At 38.8% G+C, this 18,689-nt stretch overlaps 1 protein-coding gene across 1 annotated transcript in view; it reads right to left on the bottom strand.

Annotated features, from left to right (window-relative positions):
* LOC129644600 (disintegrin and metalloproteinase domain-containing protein 2) overlaps positions 1–18,689 on the bottom strand; it is a 100,556-nt gene that overhangs the window by 19,073 nt on the left and 62,794 nt on the right. Inside the window, exons 13-15 of the mRNA XM_055570151.1 lie at positions 17,386–17,484; positions 17,080–17,275; positions 6,387–6,492 (exon numbers count right to left, since the gene is read on the bottom strand). Of these exons, the coding sequence (XP_055426126.1) occupies positions 6,387–6,492; positions 17,080–17,275; positions 17,386–17,484 (401 nt within the window). The remainder of the gene's footprint in view (positions 1–6,386; positions 6,493–17,079; positions 17,276–17,385; positions 17,485–18,689) is intronic.

The following is an 18,689-nucleotide window of genomic DNA, read 5'->3' as shown; positions in this document are numbered from 1 at the left end:
CCATCACCAACTCCCGGAGTTCACTCAAACTCATGTCCATCGAGTCAGTGATGCCATCCAGACATCTCATCCTCTGTCGTCTCCTTCTCCTCCTGCCCCCAATCCCTCCCAGCATCAGAGTCTTTTCCAATGAGTCAACTCTTTGCATGAGGTGGTCAAAGTACTGGAGTTTCAGCTTTAGCATCATTCCTTCCAAAGAAATCCCAGGGCTGATCTCCTTCAGAATGGACTGGTTGGATCTCCTTGCAGTCCAAGGGATGCTCAAGAGTCTTCTCCAACACCACAGTTCAAAAGCATCAATTCTTCAGCATTCAGCTTTCTTCACAGTCCAACTCTCACATCCATACATGACCACTGGAAAAACCATAGTCTTGACTAGATGGACCTTTGTTGGCAAAGTAACGTCTCTGCTTTTGAATATGCTATCTAGGTTGGTCATAACTTTCCTTCCAAGGAGTAAGCGTCTTTTAATTTCATGGCTGCAGTCACCATCTGCAGTGATTTTAGAGCCCCCCAAAATAAAGTCTGACACTGTTTCCACTGTTTCCCCATCTATTTCCCATGAAGCGATGGGACCAGATGCCATGATCTTCGTTTTCTGAATGTTGAGCTTTAAGCTAACTTTTTCACTCTCCACTTTCACTTTCATCAAGAGGCTTTTGAGTTCCTCTTCACTTTCTGCCATAAGAGTGGTGTCATCTGCATATCTGAGGTTATTGACATTTCTCCCGACAATCTTGATTCCAGCTTGTGCTTCTTCCAGCCCAGCATTTCTCATGATGTACTCTGCATATAAGTTAAATAAGCAGGGTGACAATATACAGCCTTGACATACTCCTTTCCTATTTGGAACCAGTCTGTTGTTCCATGTGCAGTTCTAACTGTTGCTTTCTGACCCTAAACCATTCCAAATAAACTGCCATTACTGACTACAAGGCATGCATTGAATCATTGGTCCACTTTATGAACTGATGGAAACATTAATGCAAAGAGTGCCTACTTTGCCCCATGTATCTGAAACACAATTCAGGAAAATCTGTCTGCATTTCTCCTGGATACTTTAAACTGCCTAATGTACCACCTGTAGATCAGCAAATAGATTTTATTAAGCTTTCTCTATCTTATGGACATCAACATGTCTTGGTAATGGATTGTATTTTTTCTCATTGGATTGAATCCTTCCCTTGTAGACAGGTTACTGCTACTTCTGTGGCTGTGTGTGTGGTCAGTTGCCTGACTCTTTGCAACCCCATGGACTGTAGCCCACCAGTCTCCTCTGTCCATGGGATTTTCCAGGCAATAGACATGAGTTTGAGCAAACTCAGGGAGATAGTAAAGTACAGGGAAACCTGGAATGCTGCAATTCATGGGGTCCCAGAGAGTTAGACATGACATAGTGACTGAACAACAACAGTAGGAACATATATATTGATAATTACCTTAAATGTAAATGGATTACATGCACCAACCAATAGACATAGACTGGCTGAGTGGATACAAAGATAAGACATATATGTAAGCTGTCTACAAGAGACCCACATCAGAACTAAGGACACACACACACAGAAAGTGACAGGATGGAAAAAAGATATTCCACGCAAATGGAAAATAAAAGAAATCTGTTGCAACAATATGCACATCACATGATAGACTTTAAGACAAAGACATAAGAGACAAAGAAGGACACTACATAATGATCAAGGGATAAATCCAAAAATAAGATATAATAATTGCAAATATATATATGCACCCAATATAGGAGCACCTCAACATGTAAAGCAAATACTAACAACCTTAAACGGAGAAATAGACAGTAACACAATAAGAGTGAGGGACTTTAACAACCCACTTTCATCAATGAACATATCATTCAGACAGAAAACTAATACAGAAACAAGAGCCTTATTGACTCAGAGAATGAACTTATGGTTGCCAGGCTTGGGAGAATGGGGGAAAGGGATAGTTAAGATGTTTGGGATGGACATGTACACACTGTTATATTTTAAATGGATGACCAACAAGATTCTACTGTATAACACAGAGAAATATGCTTAATGCTATTGAAAGCCTGAATGGGAGGAGAGTTAGGGGAAGAATTAATATATGTTTATGAATGGTTGAGTCCCTTTTCTGTCCACCTGAAAGTATCACAAGATTGTTAATCATCAATTATATGCCAATATAATAAAATAAAAAGATTTTTTTTAAAAAAACATAGTATGTTCTTTGACATTCACCTTAATAATTTGTATATGTTTTGATCTCCTTAGGCAAAGGCAACAGAAGCAGAGAAACAAATGGGACCCATCTGAACTAAAAAGAATTTACATAGCAAAGGAAACCATGGTCAAAACACAAAAGCAATGTGGAAGAAGATATCTGTAAAGGGGTTAATATCCAAAATATATAAAGAACTTATACAACTCAATAGAAAAACCCACCAGTTCAATTAAAATATGGGCATAGGACCTGAATAGGGCTCCCCTGGTGGCTCAGTTGTAAGGAATGCACCTGCAATGCAAGAGATATGGGTTCTATCCCTGGGTCAGGAAGATCCCTTGGAGAAGGAAACGGCACCCACTTCAGTATTCTTGCCTGGGAAATCCAATGGACAGAGGAGCCTGGCATGCTACAGTCTATAAGAGTAACTTATAGAGTAACTCTATAAGAGTTGGACATGACTTGGCAACTAAACAACAGCAACAACAACAAGGACCTGAATAGACATTTTCCCAAAGGCATACAGAGAGACAAAAGGTACATGAAAAGGCATGAAACATTACTAATCATCAAGGAAATGCAAATCAAACCCACAGTGAGGTATTATCTCACATCTGTCAGAATGGCTATTTTCAAAGAGACCAAAGGGGGTGAAACAACGACAATAAAAACACGGGTTGGTCAGGATGCAGAGAAAATGTAGTAAACTCTTAGTGGAAGTTGGTTTTGTAAATCAAAAACAGTATGGAGTTTCGTAAAACAAAAAAATTAAAATACCATACAATCCAACAGTTCCACTCCTAGATATTTATCTGAAGAAAAGGAAAATACTACTTCAAAGAGATATAGGTACCCCGATGTTTATTGCAGCATTATTTAAAATAGCTAAGATAGGGGCTTCCCTGGTGGCTCAGATGGTAAAGAAACTGCCTGCAGTGCAGAAGACCTGGGTTTGATCACTGGGTTGGGAAGATCCCCTGGAGAAGAAATGACAACCCACTCCAGTATTCTTGCCTGGAGAATTGCATGAACAGAGGAGCCTGGGAAGCTACAGTCCATGGGATTGCCAGGAGTCAGACATCACTGAGAGACTAACACTAAGATATGGAGGCAACTAAGACTAAGATATGGAGGCAACCTAAGTACCCACCATTAGATGAATGTATATAGATGTGATACATGTATGTTATTTGTGTATATATATATATATACAAATAATATATATATTGTCATACATATATGACAATATTAGCCACAAAAAAATGGAATCTTGCTGTTTGCAAGAACATGGGTAGACCTGAAGAGCATGTTGCTTCATGCATTTTTGAAATGAATCAGAGAAAAACAAATATCATATGCTTTTACTTGTATGTGGAATCTAAAAATAAAACAAACAAAGGTGAGAAAAACAGAGATATATTCACAGATTCAGACTAGTGGTTACTAGATTGGAGAGGGATATGGAAATCTCCAAATGGGTGAAGGGGATTAAGAGGTACAAACCACCAGGGGTATAATAAAATAGATAAGCCACAGGGATGTAATAGTGCAGCACAGGGAGTATAGTCAGTATTGTCTAATAACTTTGTACTGTGTGTAATTTATAAAAATATTGAATTATTATGTTTTACATCTGAAACTAATACAATGTTTGTAAGTAGGTATACAGAAAATCATAAATGTTATGCAACACTTAAAACACGATATAGGTGCAAATAAAGCACTAGATATCAATGCCAAAATGACCCAGATAATGTAGTTAGCAGATAAGCACCTCAGAGCAGCTAATATAAAAAGATCAATGATTTAAAAGAGAATATAATCACAATAGCTAGAAAGTTTCCTTTAGTCAGAATATGTTTTAGCAATTGTGAAACAAATTTTTTGTGCTTCTGGGCTCGAGCATATAAGAAAGCAGTTCATAAATGCAAGATGTATTTTGCCATAAAATGATCACTATAAGTTCATGTTTTAAAAGCAGAGATACGACAAGTGGATATAGAAATAAATATGTGATACTTGTATGTTCTACCTTTGTTCACTGAGAAGACTTAGAGATCATGAAAAACAGTAGAAATGGCACAACTGGTGCTGAGATGTTTGTTTTCTAAGTACTCTTCTCTGATAAAGGGCAACTGGAAATTCCTTTGTTTATTTAGAGAAATAGCTGAATCCACAGCAAGGGTAAAAAAAAATATATAATAAGTGTCCTAGGATGTCTGTTTTTTTGTGCTAGAGAAATTTGTAAGTTTTTAAAGTATCATACAGACTTTTGAAAAAAACACTGTGGCCAGTTAAAGTAAACTCTCACTAGCCAAAACTGAGACAATTTGAGAAAGTAAGCATTGAAATAAATGATAGTAATATATTCTACACTATTGAGTCAAGTAACAATTGCCGAGTCTGAACTGATAGAGACAACTACAGAAATAAACAAGTAGGAGGGAATACTTCTTTCTACAATACATTTTTAGCTTAAAGACAGGCAATAATGGAATTAGAAAATTATCAGTGAACTTTAAAACTAGAGGGCAAAAGTTTGAAGAACAGAATATGCCTATAGTCTCAGTATTAACTCCCCCCCAAATTATGCATTAGACACAAAGGGAAAGAGTAACTTTACAACTGAGAGACCTAAAGAAAATTAACTTTACCAAATAGTTTAACCTAACATATCCAGCACAGAGAGAAATCGGGATGCACCCTTTGAAAATTGCACTCGATGGTGCAACACCACGTTAGTGGCAAGGATGACAGAATTTATAACATGAACCTAACTAACTATCAAACCCAGTTTGAGAAAAAGTTTACAAAATAATTGGCCTGTAGTATTTTTTTTAAAAAAAGTAAAAATAACAAATAAAACAAAGAAAATGTTCTAGATTAAAGTTTAAAAATACATTATGACTAATGCAAACATGTGACTCTAGATTTGCTCCTGAACGAAGCAAAGAACTGTAAATACTTTACTGAGATAACGAATGAAGTTTTATTGTGAATTTTGACAGCTACAATATAGCCATTAAAAAATTTTGTCCCCAAGAAAGACACAATGGTTTATTTAAGGATAATGAAGCATAGTATCCAATTTACATTCAAATGGTTTAGGAAAATAATTTTGAAAGGAGGAAAGGAGAGGAGAATTTGAAAAACAGAAGGACAAAGCAACTGGGCAAAATGCAAGCCACTGGCAAATATGAGTAAAGGTTATATGAGAAATCTTCTTGCTATTCATGCAAACAAATTTTTTTTTATAGAATTTTAATTTTAGATATCAAACCATGTTTGAAATAGCATAAAAATATCACAGTAACATTCTAGTTCTAATATATATATATAATAATCAGTAATTAGAACTTCCCAGATGGTGCTAATGGTAAAGAACCTGCTTGCCAATGCAGGAGACGTAAGAGACTTGGATTTGATCCCTGGGTGGGGAAGATCCCCTGGAGGAGGGCATGGCTACCTACTCCAGTATTCTTGCCTGTAGAATTCCATGGACAAGGGAGCCTGGTGGGCTCCAGTCCTGGGTGACGAAGAGTCGGACATGACTAGAGTGACATAGCAGGCGCATAGTAATTAACAATTAACACTCATATTGTGCATACTGCGTGTCAGCCCCATTCTAGGTGTGTTTATTAGAGTATCTAAATTCCACAGTGGCACAAGCCCAGTGATGTTAGTGAAACTGGTATTCATGTTTTACACCTCAGGAACGTGAGGCACATGTCCAAAGCCACAACAGTAGGTAACCATCGGGATTGGTCCTTGAAACTAAGATGGCTGCCTGTAGAGCACATGTTCTTAAACACAGTGCTTTACTTCCTGGATAGCAGAAATTCATGCATTTTTATTAGATCACTAAACCATGGTTACCATTTGTAAAATTAAAGTGATAGCATGCAAAAATGAAAATTACCTTTCAAACTAACGGGGAATTAATGTACTATAGGTAAATGAAATGCTCTGTGGGACAGTACAAGTGATAGTTTGGATGTGTGAGAAAGATAAGTGCAGACATTCTGTACTTATTTATAGTTTGGTTAAATATAGTCTTAGTTCATGATAAAGTGACATTTTGCTTACGTATAAAGTAAATTATCTCATGGTATTTTCAAATTTAAGACAATAAATAGCATTTCTCAGATAGATTTCCTGGAACATACTCAGAGGTACACGGTGTGAACCCAGTAGGAGTTACGCCACAGTTCCCAGACAGATCGTTCATAGAATTAAGCCTCTGGAAACACTCTGCAGGAGCAAAAGATGTGCCTGAAAAAAACAATGTGTGGTTAGTCATACTGCTGCTGCATTTAAAATAATTAATGAGTACATTTATTCTGAGATTGCCTAAAATATTGCACAACATAAGAGCATAATACAAAATTGAAAATAAAATAGTTTTAATTAGTCACACACAAAAAAAACACTTCAATGAAATATTTAAATATTGAAAGCATCCTGTCTACTACCCAAACAGATACCTTAGGATTAACTACAGTATGCAGTTTATCTTCTAACTTTTAGTAAGTCTGAAACATATATGTATATAAGAAACATTTTTAAACAAATAATTGACTTATTGGTCAATAGTGTTTCTGTGTAAATGTGTTTTCAAGACAAATCATTACAATGACATCTTTTGTTTTCATCCTACTTTCCCCAGACCAAAAAATCTTGGAATCACAACTGATTTATTTTCATACTATCCAATCCACACACATTATGTGCTTAATTCTCATAGGATTCTATCTACTTAAAAAGCAGTTTATCATTACTCTAATGGGAAGATTAAGCCAAAAACCTTTGATTTAACCACAAAGAAATATGAGAACATAAAAGGAGCCTCAGCATCAGGATCTCAGTTGGAAGTCCTAGAGGCAGTAGTAAACTGCAAAAAAGCAATTGATTTTCATCCCAGAGGTCATTTGCAAACCTAGTTCTGTGTGAGAGGATCAAAATTTTAAGCTTTCCCAGGGGAAACAGAACATAAAGAAGGCCAAATTTGGAGGATCATTTACTATAGTGATAAAATTAGAGACTTGGGGGGCCTCAACATATAGTACAGTCCCCTCTTAAGACATTTTCCTGCTTCTAAACATATGAATCTGGTCCCATCACTTGATGGGAAATAGATGGGGAAACAGTGGAAACAGTGTCAGACTATTTTTTTGGACTCCAAAATCACTGCAGATGGTGACTGCAGCCATGAAATTAAAAGATGCTTACTCCTTGGAAGGAAAGTTATGACCAACCTAGATAGCGTATTAAAAAGCAGAGACATTACTTTGCCAACAAAGGTCCGTCTATTTAAGGCTATGGTTTTTCCAGAGTCATGTATGGATGTGACAGTTGGACTGTGAAGAAAGCTGAGCGCCAAAGAATTGATGCTTTTGAACTATGGTGTTGAAGAAGACTCTTGAGAGTCCCTTGGACTACAAGGAGGTCCAACCAGTCCATCCTAAAGGAGATCAGTCCTAGATGTTCATTGGAAGGACTGATGCTGAAGCTGAAAATCCAATACTTTGGCTACCTCATGCGAAGAATTGACTCATTGGAAAAGTGCCGGGAGCCGGCGAGAGACATTCCACTCGTGACAAAGGTCATGAGGAAGGAGGCTCGGCATACGCAAAGGCGGGATCGAGCCTCGTGAGTGCCCCCGGATATTCTCGAGCATCTACCCCCAAAAACCAGAGTCTGCCTACTTTATTGCTTTGTGCTCTCACCTCTGACTTTACTGGGGGCTGTCCCCCACCACCATCTCGCTCTCTCTGTCAAAGAGTTAACTTACAGCTCCAATTAATAAAGTTCCTGGGCAATTAGGAGTGTTTAAATCCAAACCCCTCAGATGGCTCTCTAACTCGCCTGACAAGTTTACCCGGACACCTACAGCTATGCATACGATTGTTTACAGTCTCCCAGCCTCGAGAGGCACGGGAAGCTTAAGATATTCAAATAGCTTAGAGCCTCTCAGAGAGTTAGAAACTGTCAGAATAAAACTAGTAAAAGATTTCATTGATGAGCCAATGTTTGTTGCCAAGTTTTCACATCCCCTGAATTGTATCCTTGAATGTGTATTAATTAATATAGTTGGTATGTAGAAAAAATAAGTAGTGGCCTTGGTGTTAGTAACTTTAGACCCTTAAGGTAATAAATTCTTTCCTTTGTAAACCCATTACACATCCGCCCTATAGGAATGTAATCTTATCTTCGGAAGATGGCGCCAAACCTTAAAACAATTACTCTTAGAGAAAATAAGTCTTTGTTGATAAGTCCTTGTCAAGAGTCATAAAATGTTAATAGGCCTTCTGGCCAGAAGATGATGTAAATCACCTAAACCATTTGTATACGATAAATTTGCAGAAAAGAAACCCTGGTTTTTGATAAGCATCAAAGACTGCTGACTTTGCATCCCCTATTATCCTCTATGTGTAACTTAGGGTATAAAAGCCCCTGTTGAAAATAAAGCTATGGGCCTTGCTCACCAATGCTTGGTCTCCCCATGTCATTCTTCCCTTTAACTTCCAGCTGAGTCTCCATCTGGAGCGCGGAACCCACCATGCTTACTAATTATGCCTGGGCTTCTAAGATCTGACCGGGGAGGCCTCAGTGTCTCCTCTCCTTCGGGAGAACGGAAGGACGCCTGCGGCCTACGTAAGTGGTGCAAACTTCTTGTCTTGAAGTTTTATTGGTCTTCCGCATAAACCAAGCTACTCAGCTTCTTTTCTCCACTGAATTTTCCTACTGAGCTATCCTCATTCTATTATTCTTTGTATCTCTGAATAAATAAATAAATAAATAGGTCGCCTACTCCGTCTCCCCTTCAAATACCCTGGATCAGCCGGGGCTGGACCTTGGCAGAAAAGACCCTAATGCTGGGAGGGATTGAGGGCAGGAGGAAAAGGGGACGACAGAGGATGAGATGGCTGGATGGCATCACTAACTCGATGGACCTGGGCTTGGGTAAACTCCGGGAGTTGGTGATAGACAGGGAGGCCTGGCGTGCTGCAGTTCATGGGGTCGCAAAGAGTCGGACACGATTGAGCGACTGAATTGAAGTGAAACATGTAAAGAGAAGGAAATTAAAATATAAATAAATGACTTCCAGAAAGCAGAGCATTATTTGTCTGCAGTTTCTGCACTGTGGTTACATACATACAATCTCTCAATTGAAAGTCCTGGAGAGTTATACCCTAGAAATAAGAGTGAACTAGATATAGAGTGAACTTAACAAAAACTCTAATGGAACCTTAACAATTTTGGTTTCTAATTCAATTAAAGTGATTGGTCTCTTACTTCATATACTTAGCAGAAGAAAAGATGGATGTATTCATATAAGCTGTAGCGTTTATATGAGAAGCGTTTAAACTGAAAACACAGTTTCTGTAAGTCAAAAAGGTAGACGAAGACAGAGAAAAAAACTTTTAACAATATGTCTTTATATAAAGCATTCAAGAAAAAATATAAAACAAAGACATCTACATATGTTAAAATAATTACGAGAACCAAGGTACGTGTACACTAAAATTAATTATAGAGATATAAATCTTTAAGAAGGCAGGGCATCAAAAATAAATACTTTGAAATAATTATGGAGAGACAAACAAATATAAATTGAAATTTAGAAATCTGTATAATGTACAGTGTTTACAGCACAGTCACAAGATGCTTAGGAACACTAAGCAGAGCTACAGGCTCACAAACACACATTTAAACATATAATATGGAGACTGATAAAAACCAAAGACCAAAAAAATCTTCATGGCTTAAAGAGAAAAGAGATACAATATGATAGATTTTTTCTTCAGAAATATGCAAGTCATATAACTATGGAGTCATCTCTTTAAAATGCTGATGGAAACAGAGGTTCCCTTTCAAGATGGTGAAGTACACACAGAAAAATCTTGAACTCGCAACTTTTCACAAACACATCAAATCTACAGCTTCATATGGAACAATTTCTAGTGAAGAAAAGCTAGAAACTGGTGGAATGACCACTTTACACTGAGCAAACAAGAGAAAGGCCACACTGAAGCAGGTAGGAAAGGCTGAGACACACTCTTGCCATAAACTCACCCCAGCACACCAATCCCACAATTGGGAGGGAACTCAAAACCAAGAGTTCCTCCCTGAGGCGGTGAAGTATTTGACTCACATCAGGCGCCACAACTTTTAAATCCTGTACCTGAAAGATGAGCCCCCGCCCCCGAAACCTCCAACTTTGATAACAAACAGAGGCTCATGTCTATGAGACCTACAAGGCTGTAGAGAATTGTGAAATGCTTCTGATGGCCAGTGTGGTTTATACTCAAGGCTCCCACAAGACTGTAACTAAGGGAGAAAGAGTTCTTAACCGGCTACCATATCCAGGGCAGGACAAGAGGGAACAGTTAGAGGAGCCCAGTCCTTCTGTAAGAGAGGCCTGTGAGCTTACCTCAGGAGCTGTGTCCTGAGGGTCAGGCTTCTGATTAAACAGGGACCTGCTGGGATCCTTCACTGAGACTTTGGAGGGTGAGCGTTATCTTTCGGTTCTCAACCTGCCACACCTCAGAGTGCCAGAATTCCCCAGAAGGGAGCTTTCACATACATCTTAGGCTCTGGCTTTTTACATGTGGTGCTCTCATTTTTGTGGCTTCTTCCCAGGGACAGTCCTTGGTCATCTGATTCTAGTGACCAGAGGCACTTGCTTTCCTGGGTCCCCTGGAATGGTAATGAGAAATGGAATATTTCCTGCTGTATAAGTAACTAGGGATATCACAGTCTTCGGGGATTGCAGCCCTCCAATGTGAGCAGGTGAACCTTGAGGGAACTCAGGAAGGAGAATACCTGAGATCTAGCAGTCATCAGACTACAGCCGTACTCTATAGTAAGCCCCAGGGAAGCTCATGATGTCAAAGACACAGAATACTGGCTCCAGATAGCTGAGGTGCATATCAAAGGAATGATTTCAGTGAGCCCAGATTCTTGCATCTTCCCATACATAGAAAAGTGCTAGATTCATTAACTTGGGTTATCTGGTTTTCTTTAATTAACAATAATCTTTTGATATTTGGTTTTCCTGTCATTTGTTGCAAAAGGTCCATGTAACCTGGCTCCTTCCCTCACCTCTTTGGGGTAGTTTTCTCAGGTTTTTTTTTTTTTCAGTTTTTTTCAGTTTTTCAGTTTTTTTTTTCTCAGTTTTTTTTTTTTTTTTTTTTTTCAGAGGTGGGTGACAGTACAATTGTAAGAAGTGGCATGTGCACTGACCAGTCAGAACTGGCCCTGAGGTAGAGCTCAGCTGGGCCAGGTGTCAACCCTTTGGTCACTGGAGACTGGGAAGGCCAGGGGTACTGGAGAGGAGTTGGAGTGGCCATATCAGTGGGGCAATAGCTATTTGGTGTGGAAGCATCGCAGTATTTTAACAACTGGTACAGGTCCCGAAAGTGCACATCCTGGCTGAACATCAGCTTTGGGGGTAGCTCTTTGCAGGGCATGGGTAGTGATTTCCATGGCACCAACTTGTGTCCCTCCCTAGATCCAGAGTATCACAGATGAGTCTCGTGGCTCAATCCGGAGAAAGAATCCAGCCAACACCCGGCTCCGTCTCAACGTCCCAGAAGAGACGGCTGGTGACAGTGAGGAGAAGCCGGAAGAGGAGGTATGCAGCTCGGGTAGTTTGGCTGCAACCGGTGGGAGCAGAACCTTTGGCCTCCAAATGAATCACGTGCCATCCCTTCTTTCATCCCTTAGGTGCAGCTGATCCATGACCAGAGTGCTCCCAGCTGCCCTAGCAGCTCACCGTCTCCGGGGGAGGAGCCCGAGGTGGAGGGCGAGGCAGATCCAGAAAAAGTGCATCTCACCTGGACCAAGGACAAGTCGGTGGCAGAGAAGAACAAGGGCCCCAGTCCTGTCTCCTCTGAGGGCATCAAGGACTTCTTCAGCATGAAGCCGTATGGGTCTGGGGGCTAAGGGCTGGGGTCTGGGGTGAGCCTACAGGGTCTTTGCTTCCCATTGAGAGCAAATGAGTGGAAGGGGTCCTGGGCTGGTAGTCAGAAGGCCCAGCCCAGACCTCTCCTTGGTTGCTCTGTCTGAGGACTCAGGTTGGGCTTGATTGCAAAGGGTTAGACTTGAGATGCTCTCTCTTGAGCTTGAAGCCCTAAAAATTCCAACCGAATAAAACAAAACTCTCAATTTTTAGGTTGTGGATGTTTTTCAAGTCGACAGTAATAATGGGAGAGAGAGTTTCTAGCCAGTTAATGGCCCTAGAACACGGCACAAATAACTGGCTGAAATGCACACTCAGTCTTGCTGTGAAAGAGACCTTCGTTTGTCTGGAAGCTCTGGCTTGAAGGGATGGCATCAGATTTGGGTGAGATTCTATTTCTGTGATGGAATCCTGGTGGATACAGTTCTTAAGACAGAGGGCTCTGTGATGTTTTACCTTGGAGATATTCTCATCTTTCTTCAGCAGCATGGTAGCCAAAAGCCTTACAGCTAATGAAGAGGTCTGGCCTATTTTGAGCTTTGTTAAAAGCAACAAAGCGTAGTCAGACAATTATTCAAACTTTTACTTACCTAGAAAATCTCTATTCCGGGGGTGTTTTTCTAAGAGGAGTGTGAAAAACCTGGCATGAAACTCAACATTCAAAACACAAAAAACATGGCATCGGGTCCCATCACTTCATGGCAAATAGAAGGGGAAAAAGTGGAAGCAGCGACAGATTTAATTTTCTTGGGCTCCAAAATCACTGCAGACAGTGACTGCAGCTGTGAAGTTAAAAGACACTTGCTCCTTGGAAGGAAAGCTATGACAAACCTAGATAGAGTATCAAAAAGCAGAGACATCACTTCGCCAGCAAAGGTCTGTATAGTAAAAGCTATGATTTTTCCAGTAGTCAAGTACACATGTGAGAGCTGGACCATAAAGAAGGCTGAGTGCTGAAGAATTGATGTTTTCAAATTGTAGTGCCAGAGAAGACTCTCGAGTGTCCTTTGAACTGCAAAGAGATCAAATCAGTCAATCCTAAAGGAAATCAACTCTGAATATTCTTTGGAGAGACTGGTGCTGGCCACCTGATGTGAAGAGCTGATTCATTGGAAAACACCCTGATGCTGGGAAAGATTGAAGGCAAAAGGAAAAGAGGGCAGTAGAGGATGAGATGGTTAGACAGCATCACCGACTCAGTGGACATGAATCTGAGCAAACCTCTGGAGCTAGTGAAGGACAGGGATGCTGCAGTCCATGGGGCTGCAAAGATTTGAAAAAATATAGCGACTGAAAAACAATAGCAAGAAAAAGAGCTCAGCTCAGTGGGAAAAAGAGCCTCACACCCAGGGAAATACTGAAATAATAGCCATATGACAGAACACTATAGCAGTTGAGGCAAACAAGAGCCTTCTGGGAATTTAAAAGGAAACTTTGGAGAACTAGATGATCATAAGGAATGTTGAAAAGCTCAAATATGCAACTGGATCTGAAAAGATGTACACATTCCAAGAACAATTCTAGGAAAGAGAAGTCCCCAGTCACTCCTCTGGATTATATTTAAGTTCTGAACTAGCAAGAAGTGAAAGCTATGCCTGTCTTGCAAACCACCTGAAGCTTGAAACTGTCCCTTGGCACTGTGGATAGAAAATAAACAGTCAAAGCATTGAAGGGTATCTGACAGGTTTCAGCTTGGCACTAAATTGTGCTAATTAGGAGTTATCCCTGGGAAGCCTGACTTAAAAAGAAGAATTTGGGGAGATTAAAAATTAAAAGAAAATTTAAAAAAATTAAAAGAAAAAGAAAAAACTAGCAAAGAGCTCAGTGGCTGCATATAGTACAGAATACAGAACCTGAAAATTTAGTCCAGGAAAGTCACTAAACAAATAGTCAGTAAGACAATAAGAACAACAAAAGCCCTTGGAGAAATCTGAATCAAAATTGTTGAAATACATTGTCTAAAATTTCTAAAAATTAAAAAGCTTTAAAAAATAATTTTACATGACATGCAAAAAAATGAAAGTATGCTGCTGCTGCTGCTGCTAAGTCACTTCAGTCGTGTCCAACTCTGTGTGACCCCATAGACGGCAGCCCACCAGGCTTCCCCGTCCCTGGGATTCTCCAGGCAAGAACACTGGAGTGGGTTGCCATTTCCTTCTCCAATGCATGAAAGTGAAAAGTGAAAGTGAAGTCGCTTAGTCGTGTCTGACTCTAGCGACCCCATGGACTGCAACCTACCAGGCTCCTCCATCCATGGGATTTTCCAGGCAAGAGTACCGGAGTGGGGTGCCATTGCCTTCTCCGGAAAGTATGCTACATACCTAGAAAAAAAAAAAAAAGCCAATGGGAAATATCCTCACAGATCTCAAATTTTGAATCCAGTACACAAAGACTTAAAATAGCTATTAAAGATATGTTACAATTACCAGAGGAAACCATTTCTTAAAAACTAAATGGGAAATGCTAATATAGACTTTTAAATAAAAAAGGGAACCAAATAGAAATTCTGAATTGAAAACTATCTTAACTAAAACGAAAGACTTCACTACAGAAATTTTAAAATCAATAGATTTAATCTGGCAGGCTTTATTGACCTAAAGATAGACCAGTGGAGTTTATCCAGTATGAGGAAAGAAAGAAAATCAAATAATGAAAAGTAAAGAGAGCTTAATGGATCAGTGGGGTAACATCAAGCATATGAAATATTGGCACATAGGGATTCCAAAAATGAGGAAAAAATAGAAAAGGGTGGTGAAATATTTTAAGAAATGACTGAAAACTTTTCATATTTAACGATGTATCTATATCTATCTACATATTTACAAGAAGGTTTAAAAAAATACACATAGAATAATCGTAAAGAGATCCACAGATCAAGGTCAAACTGATTACACTCTTAATTAGGGATGAGGGAAGCCAGGTGACAGAATTTTGAAAGGAAAAGGCTAAAGATTCTATATTCAGCTAAACTCTCCTAAAAAAATTAGGAGAAATTGTAGCATTCCAAGACAAACACAAGGAGAAAGACCTTTAGCAAACCTTTCCAGTAAGATCTACTAAAGTGCATCCTTAAGGCTGAAATCAAAGGGCAGTAGGAGGTAACTAGGATCCACATGAAGTAACACTTCATGCTAATATAGTAAACTATCAAATAAAGTAAAAGAAAATATAATAGGTAGTACAAATATATTTATTGTTTGGACTTTCTTCTGTAGATTTTAAAAGACCATTGCATAAAAACAATTATTATAAAACTTTGTCATTTAGACTTAGGTGAAGATACTTGGCAGAAACAGAACATAAGCTAAGTTTTGGTTTACTGTTGAAATTAAATCAATATTAATTGAATGTCTTAAGATAGTAATTGTAACACCCAAGCAAACCATTCAGAAATAACTAAATACATACAGTAAAATAAATCACAGAGAGATTGAACTATTACACTAGAAAATCTCTATTCAACACAGATGTTATTGAGGAACAGAAGGTAAAATAAAATATTGAAAACACATAGCAAAATAGCAATTGGAACTGCTACCTTATATGAGTAAGCACTGCAATCAAAAAGAAGCGATTGGCAGAATAAATCACAAAACATGATGCAACTATATGAAGGTTGGAACAGTCAGGCAGATTAGGCAAGACAGAGATCGCCTAAGTACAACCAGGCAATTCTATGAGCCAAGGCTGTTTTATTCTGGATTCACCTTGTTATCTTGGGTGTGGCCCTTGTACTGATTCAGAACCTTGCAGATATTTATCTTCTCTTCACTGAAAGCTTGCTAGGGATAAATACATACTCTTTAGTCCTCAGAATAGCTTCCTAGCCTACCAACAAAGGCACTTCTAAATGTAGCAAAATCTTCTAGAGGAAGACTAAGAACTTTTAAGGGAAAATTCCTCTACCATTTGGTCTTTGATCATCCTGTGGCTGTACGAAAATTCATAATGCCTTTCTAATTTTTTAAATCTAATTCACCAAGTTTCTGAGCAGCTGCCGAGTTCCAAGGATGAGGATGCCTCAAAGAAAAATAATCTATGGTTTTGACAGCTCCCTCTCCTTAAATTCCAACTGCTAAAACTTTTCTATTTGATCTCTTTTTTTTTTCCTTGAAGATCTCTGCTAAGCCAAGACTGATCTTCAACATTCAGAAGCTGCATATGGCCGTAGGAACATAAATAGCTGTCAGTTGTTCCCTAAGACAGGCAAGGTTTCTCTCCTATAGAGATTTTTAAATTTGTTGTCATTGGTTTCACTATATTCTACAGCCTTTAAAAATATATCATAAATACAACATGCCTTGATTTTTCTAGTCATTTTCTTGTAATTGCTTCTGTCACTACTTGATATATTCTTTCTCTCAATTTAATACTGAACACAGGATTTATATTTAATGTAACTTATAAGTATGTAAATATAAATAACCAGCCTTACTATTTGTTTTCACATCCTATGTTATTTAGTTTACTCTGTTCTTGCCTTCTTTTGGGTTAATCAAATATGTTAAATGCTTTTGTTGTTCTCCTCTTTATTAGTTTTTAGTTTTTAATTACTATATTATTATTCTTGTATTTATCTTAGATTACAAAACAAATATTTGAGTTATATCAATACTTAATTATTCTGGATGCTGCATTTTATTGAAATGACTGAGTTTTATTTCAGTTATTTTTCCTGGGGATGTTATCTTTTTCTATTTTTATTCTCCTAGAGTTTAACATTATTTTTGACATTTTATTTATTTTATTTTAAAAATTAATTTAAGTATTTTTGACATTTTAATTGCTTCATTTCATAATATCCTTTGTCCTTTTTAATATATACATATAAAGATAGGTATATTAGTCAGTTTCCAGAAAAATACATATACAGGAAGTCAAATTAAAATAAATACCTTCACCAAATATGTCAAAACATTGTTTTATCCCATCCACACATATTCCACTGATACAGAGCCATTGATTCTGTCCACACGGATGCCCATCCTGAATATACATATCTTCTTGACATGCTGCTGATGAACCATTGCAATATTCATGGAGATCACATTCATCAGTGGAACCCCTACATATGTGTCCTTTTGGTATAAACTGGTGGGATGAGTTAAACAATATTGAGTAAAGCAGAATGTGAGCATTTAAATATTATAAAAAATTATAGCTTTACTAATATAGGTAATAAAATGTTTAAAGGCTCTTACAGCACAAGATTCACAACACAGTCCAGTATCACAAGATGACCCAGGCTGGAGTCTACACGTGTCAGCGACACAGCACGTACCTGGCTGGGCGTCACAAGCCTGAAAGGCAAATCAAATGCTCTGAAATATCTTCCAACTTTACATTAAACAGATATCTAACAAGGACAGCATATTACATAATATATAGACAGATGCTTGACTTAAATGTTGGCAAATGGAAAAATATAAAGCCACTTACTCATTAATTTATTTAACATTTATTCATTACCTAATGTGCTAAACCAAGTGTTCTGTATATCACTAAGCTTGACTATTTTGGTAGGATTTTCTGAGGTCCTGGAGTCCACCAAAGCCAAGACATCAATAACCACAAGTTTATTTCGGGAGGAGGGAGAGAAAATTGGAAGATGGGATTGACACATACACTACTATTTATAAAATAGATAACAAATAAGGACCTACTGAATAGCACAGGGAACTCTATTCAATACTCTCTAATGGCCTATGTGGGAACAAAATCTAAAAAAGAGTGGATATATAGTCAAGGCTATGGTTTTTCCAGTAGTCATGTATGGATGTGAGAGTTGGACTATAAAGAAAGCTGAGTGCCGAAGACGGAGAAGGAAATGGCACCCTACTCCAGTACTCTTGCCTGGAAAATTCCATGGACGGAGGAGCCTGGTAGGCTGCAGTCCATGGGGTCGCGAAGAGTCAGACACGACTGAGTGACTTCACTTTCACTTTTCACTTTTCACTTTCATGCATTGGAGAAGGAAATGGCAACCCACTCCAGTGTTCTTGCCTGGAGAATCCCAGGGACGGGGGAGCCTGGTGGGCTGCCGTCTGTGGGGTCGCACAGAGTTGGACATGACTGAAGTGACTTAGCAGAGAGCCGAAGAAATGATGCTTTTGAACTGTGGTGTTGGATAACACTCTTGAGAGTCCCTTGGACTGTAAGGAGATCCAACCAGTCCATCCTAAATGAGATCAGTCCTGGGTGTTCATTGGAAGGTCTGATGTTGAAGCTTAAACTCCAATACTTTGGCCACCTGATATGAAGAGCTGACTCATTGGAAAAGACCCTGATGCTGGGAAAGATTGAGGGCAGGAGGAGAATGGGATGACAGAGGATGAGATGGCTGGATGGCATCACCGACTCAATGGACATGGGTTTGGGTGGGCTCTGGGAGTTGGTGTTGGACAGGGAGGCCTGGTGTGCTGCAGCTCATGGGGTCTCAAAGAGTTGGACACGACTGAGCGACTGAACTAAACAACTGATTGCTGATTTGCTGTACAGCAGAAAT

This window comes from Bubalus kerabau, chromosome 2 (assembly GCF_029407905.1).
Source record: "Bubalus kerabau isolate K-KA32 ecotype Philippines breed swamp buffalo chromosome 2, PCC_UOA_SB_1v2, whole genome shotgun sequence".
NCBI lineage: Eukaryota > Metazoa > Chordata > Mammalia > Artiodactyla > Bovidae > Bubalus > Bubalus kerabau.
Note: the sequence above shows the minus strand (reverse complement) of the source record. Positions and strands in the feature narration are given on the sequence as shown.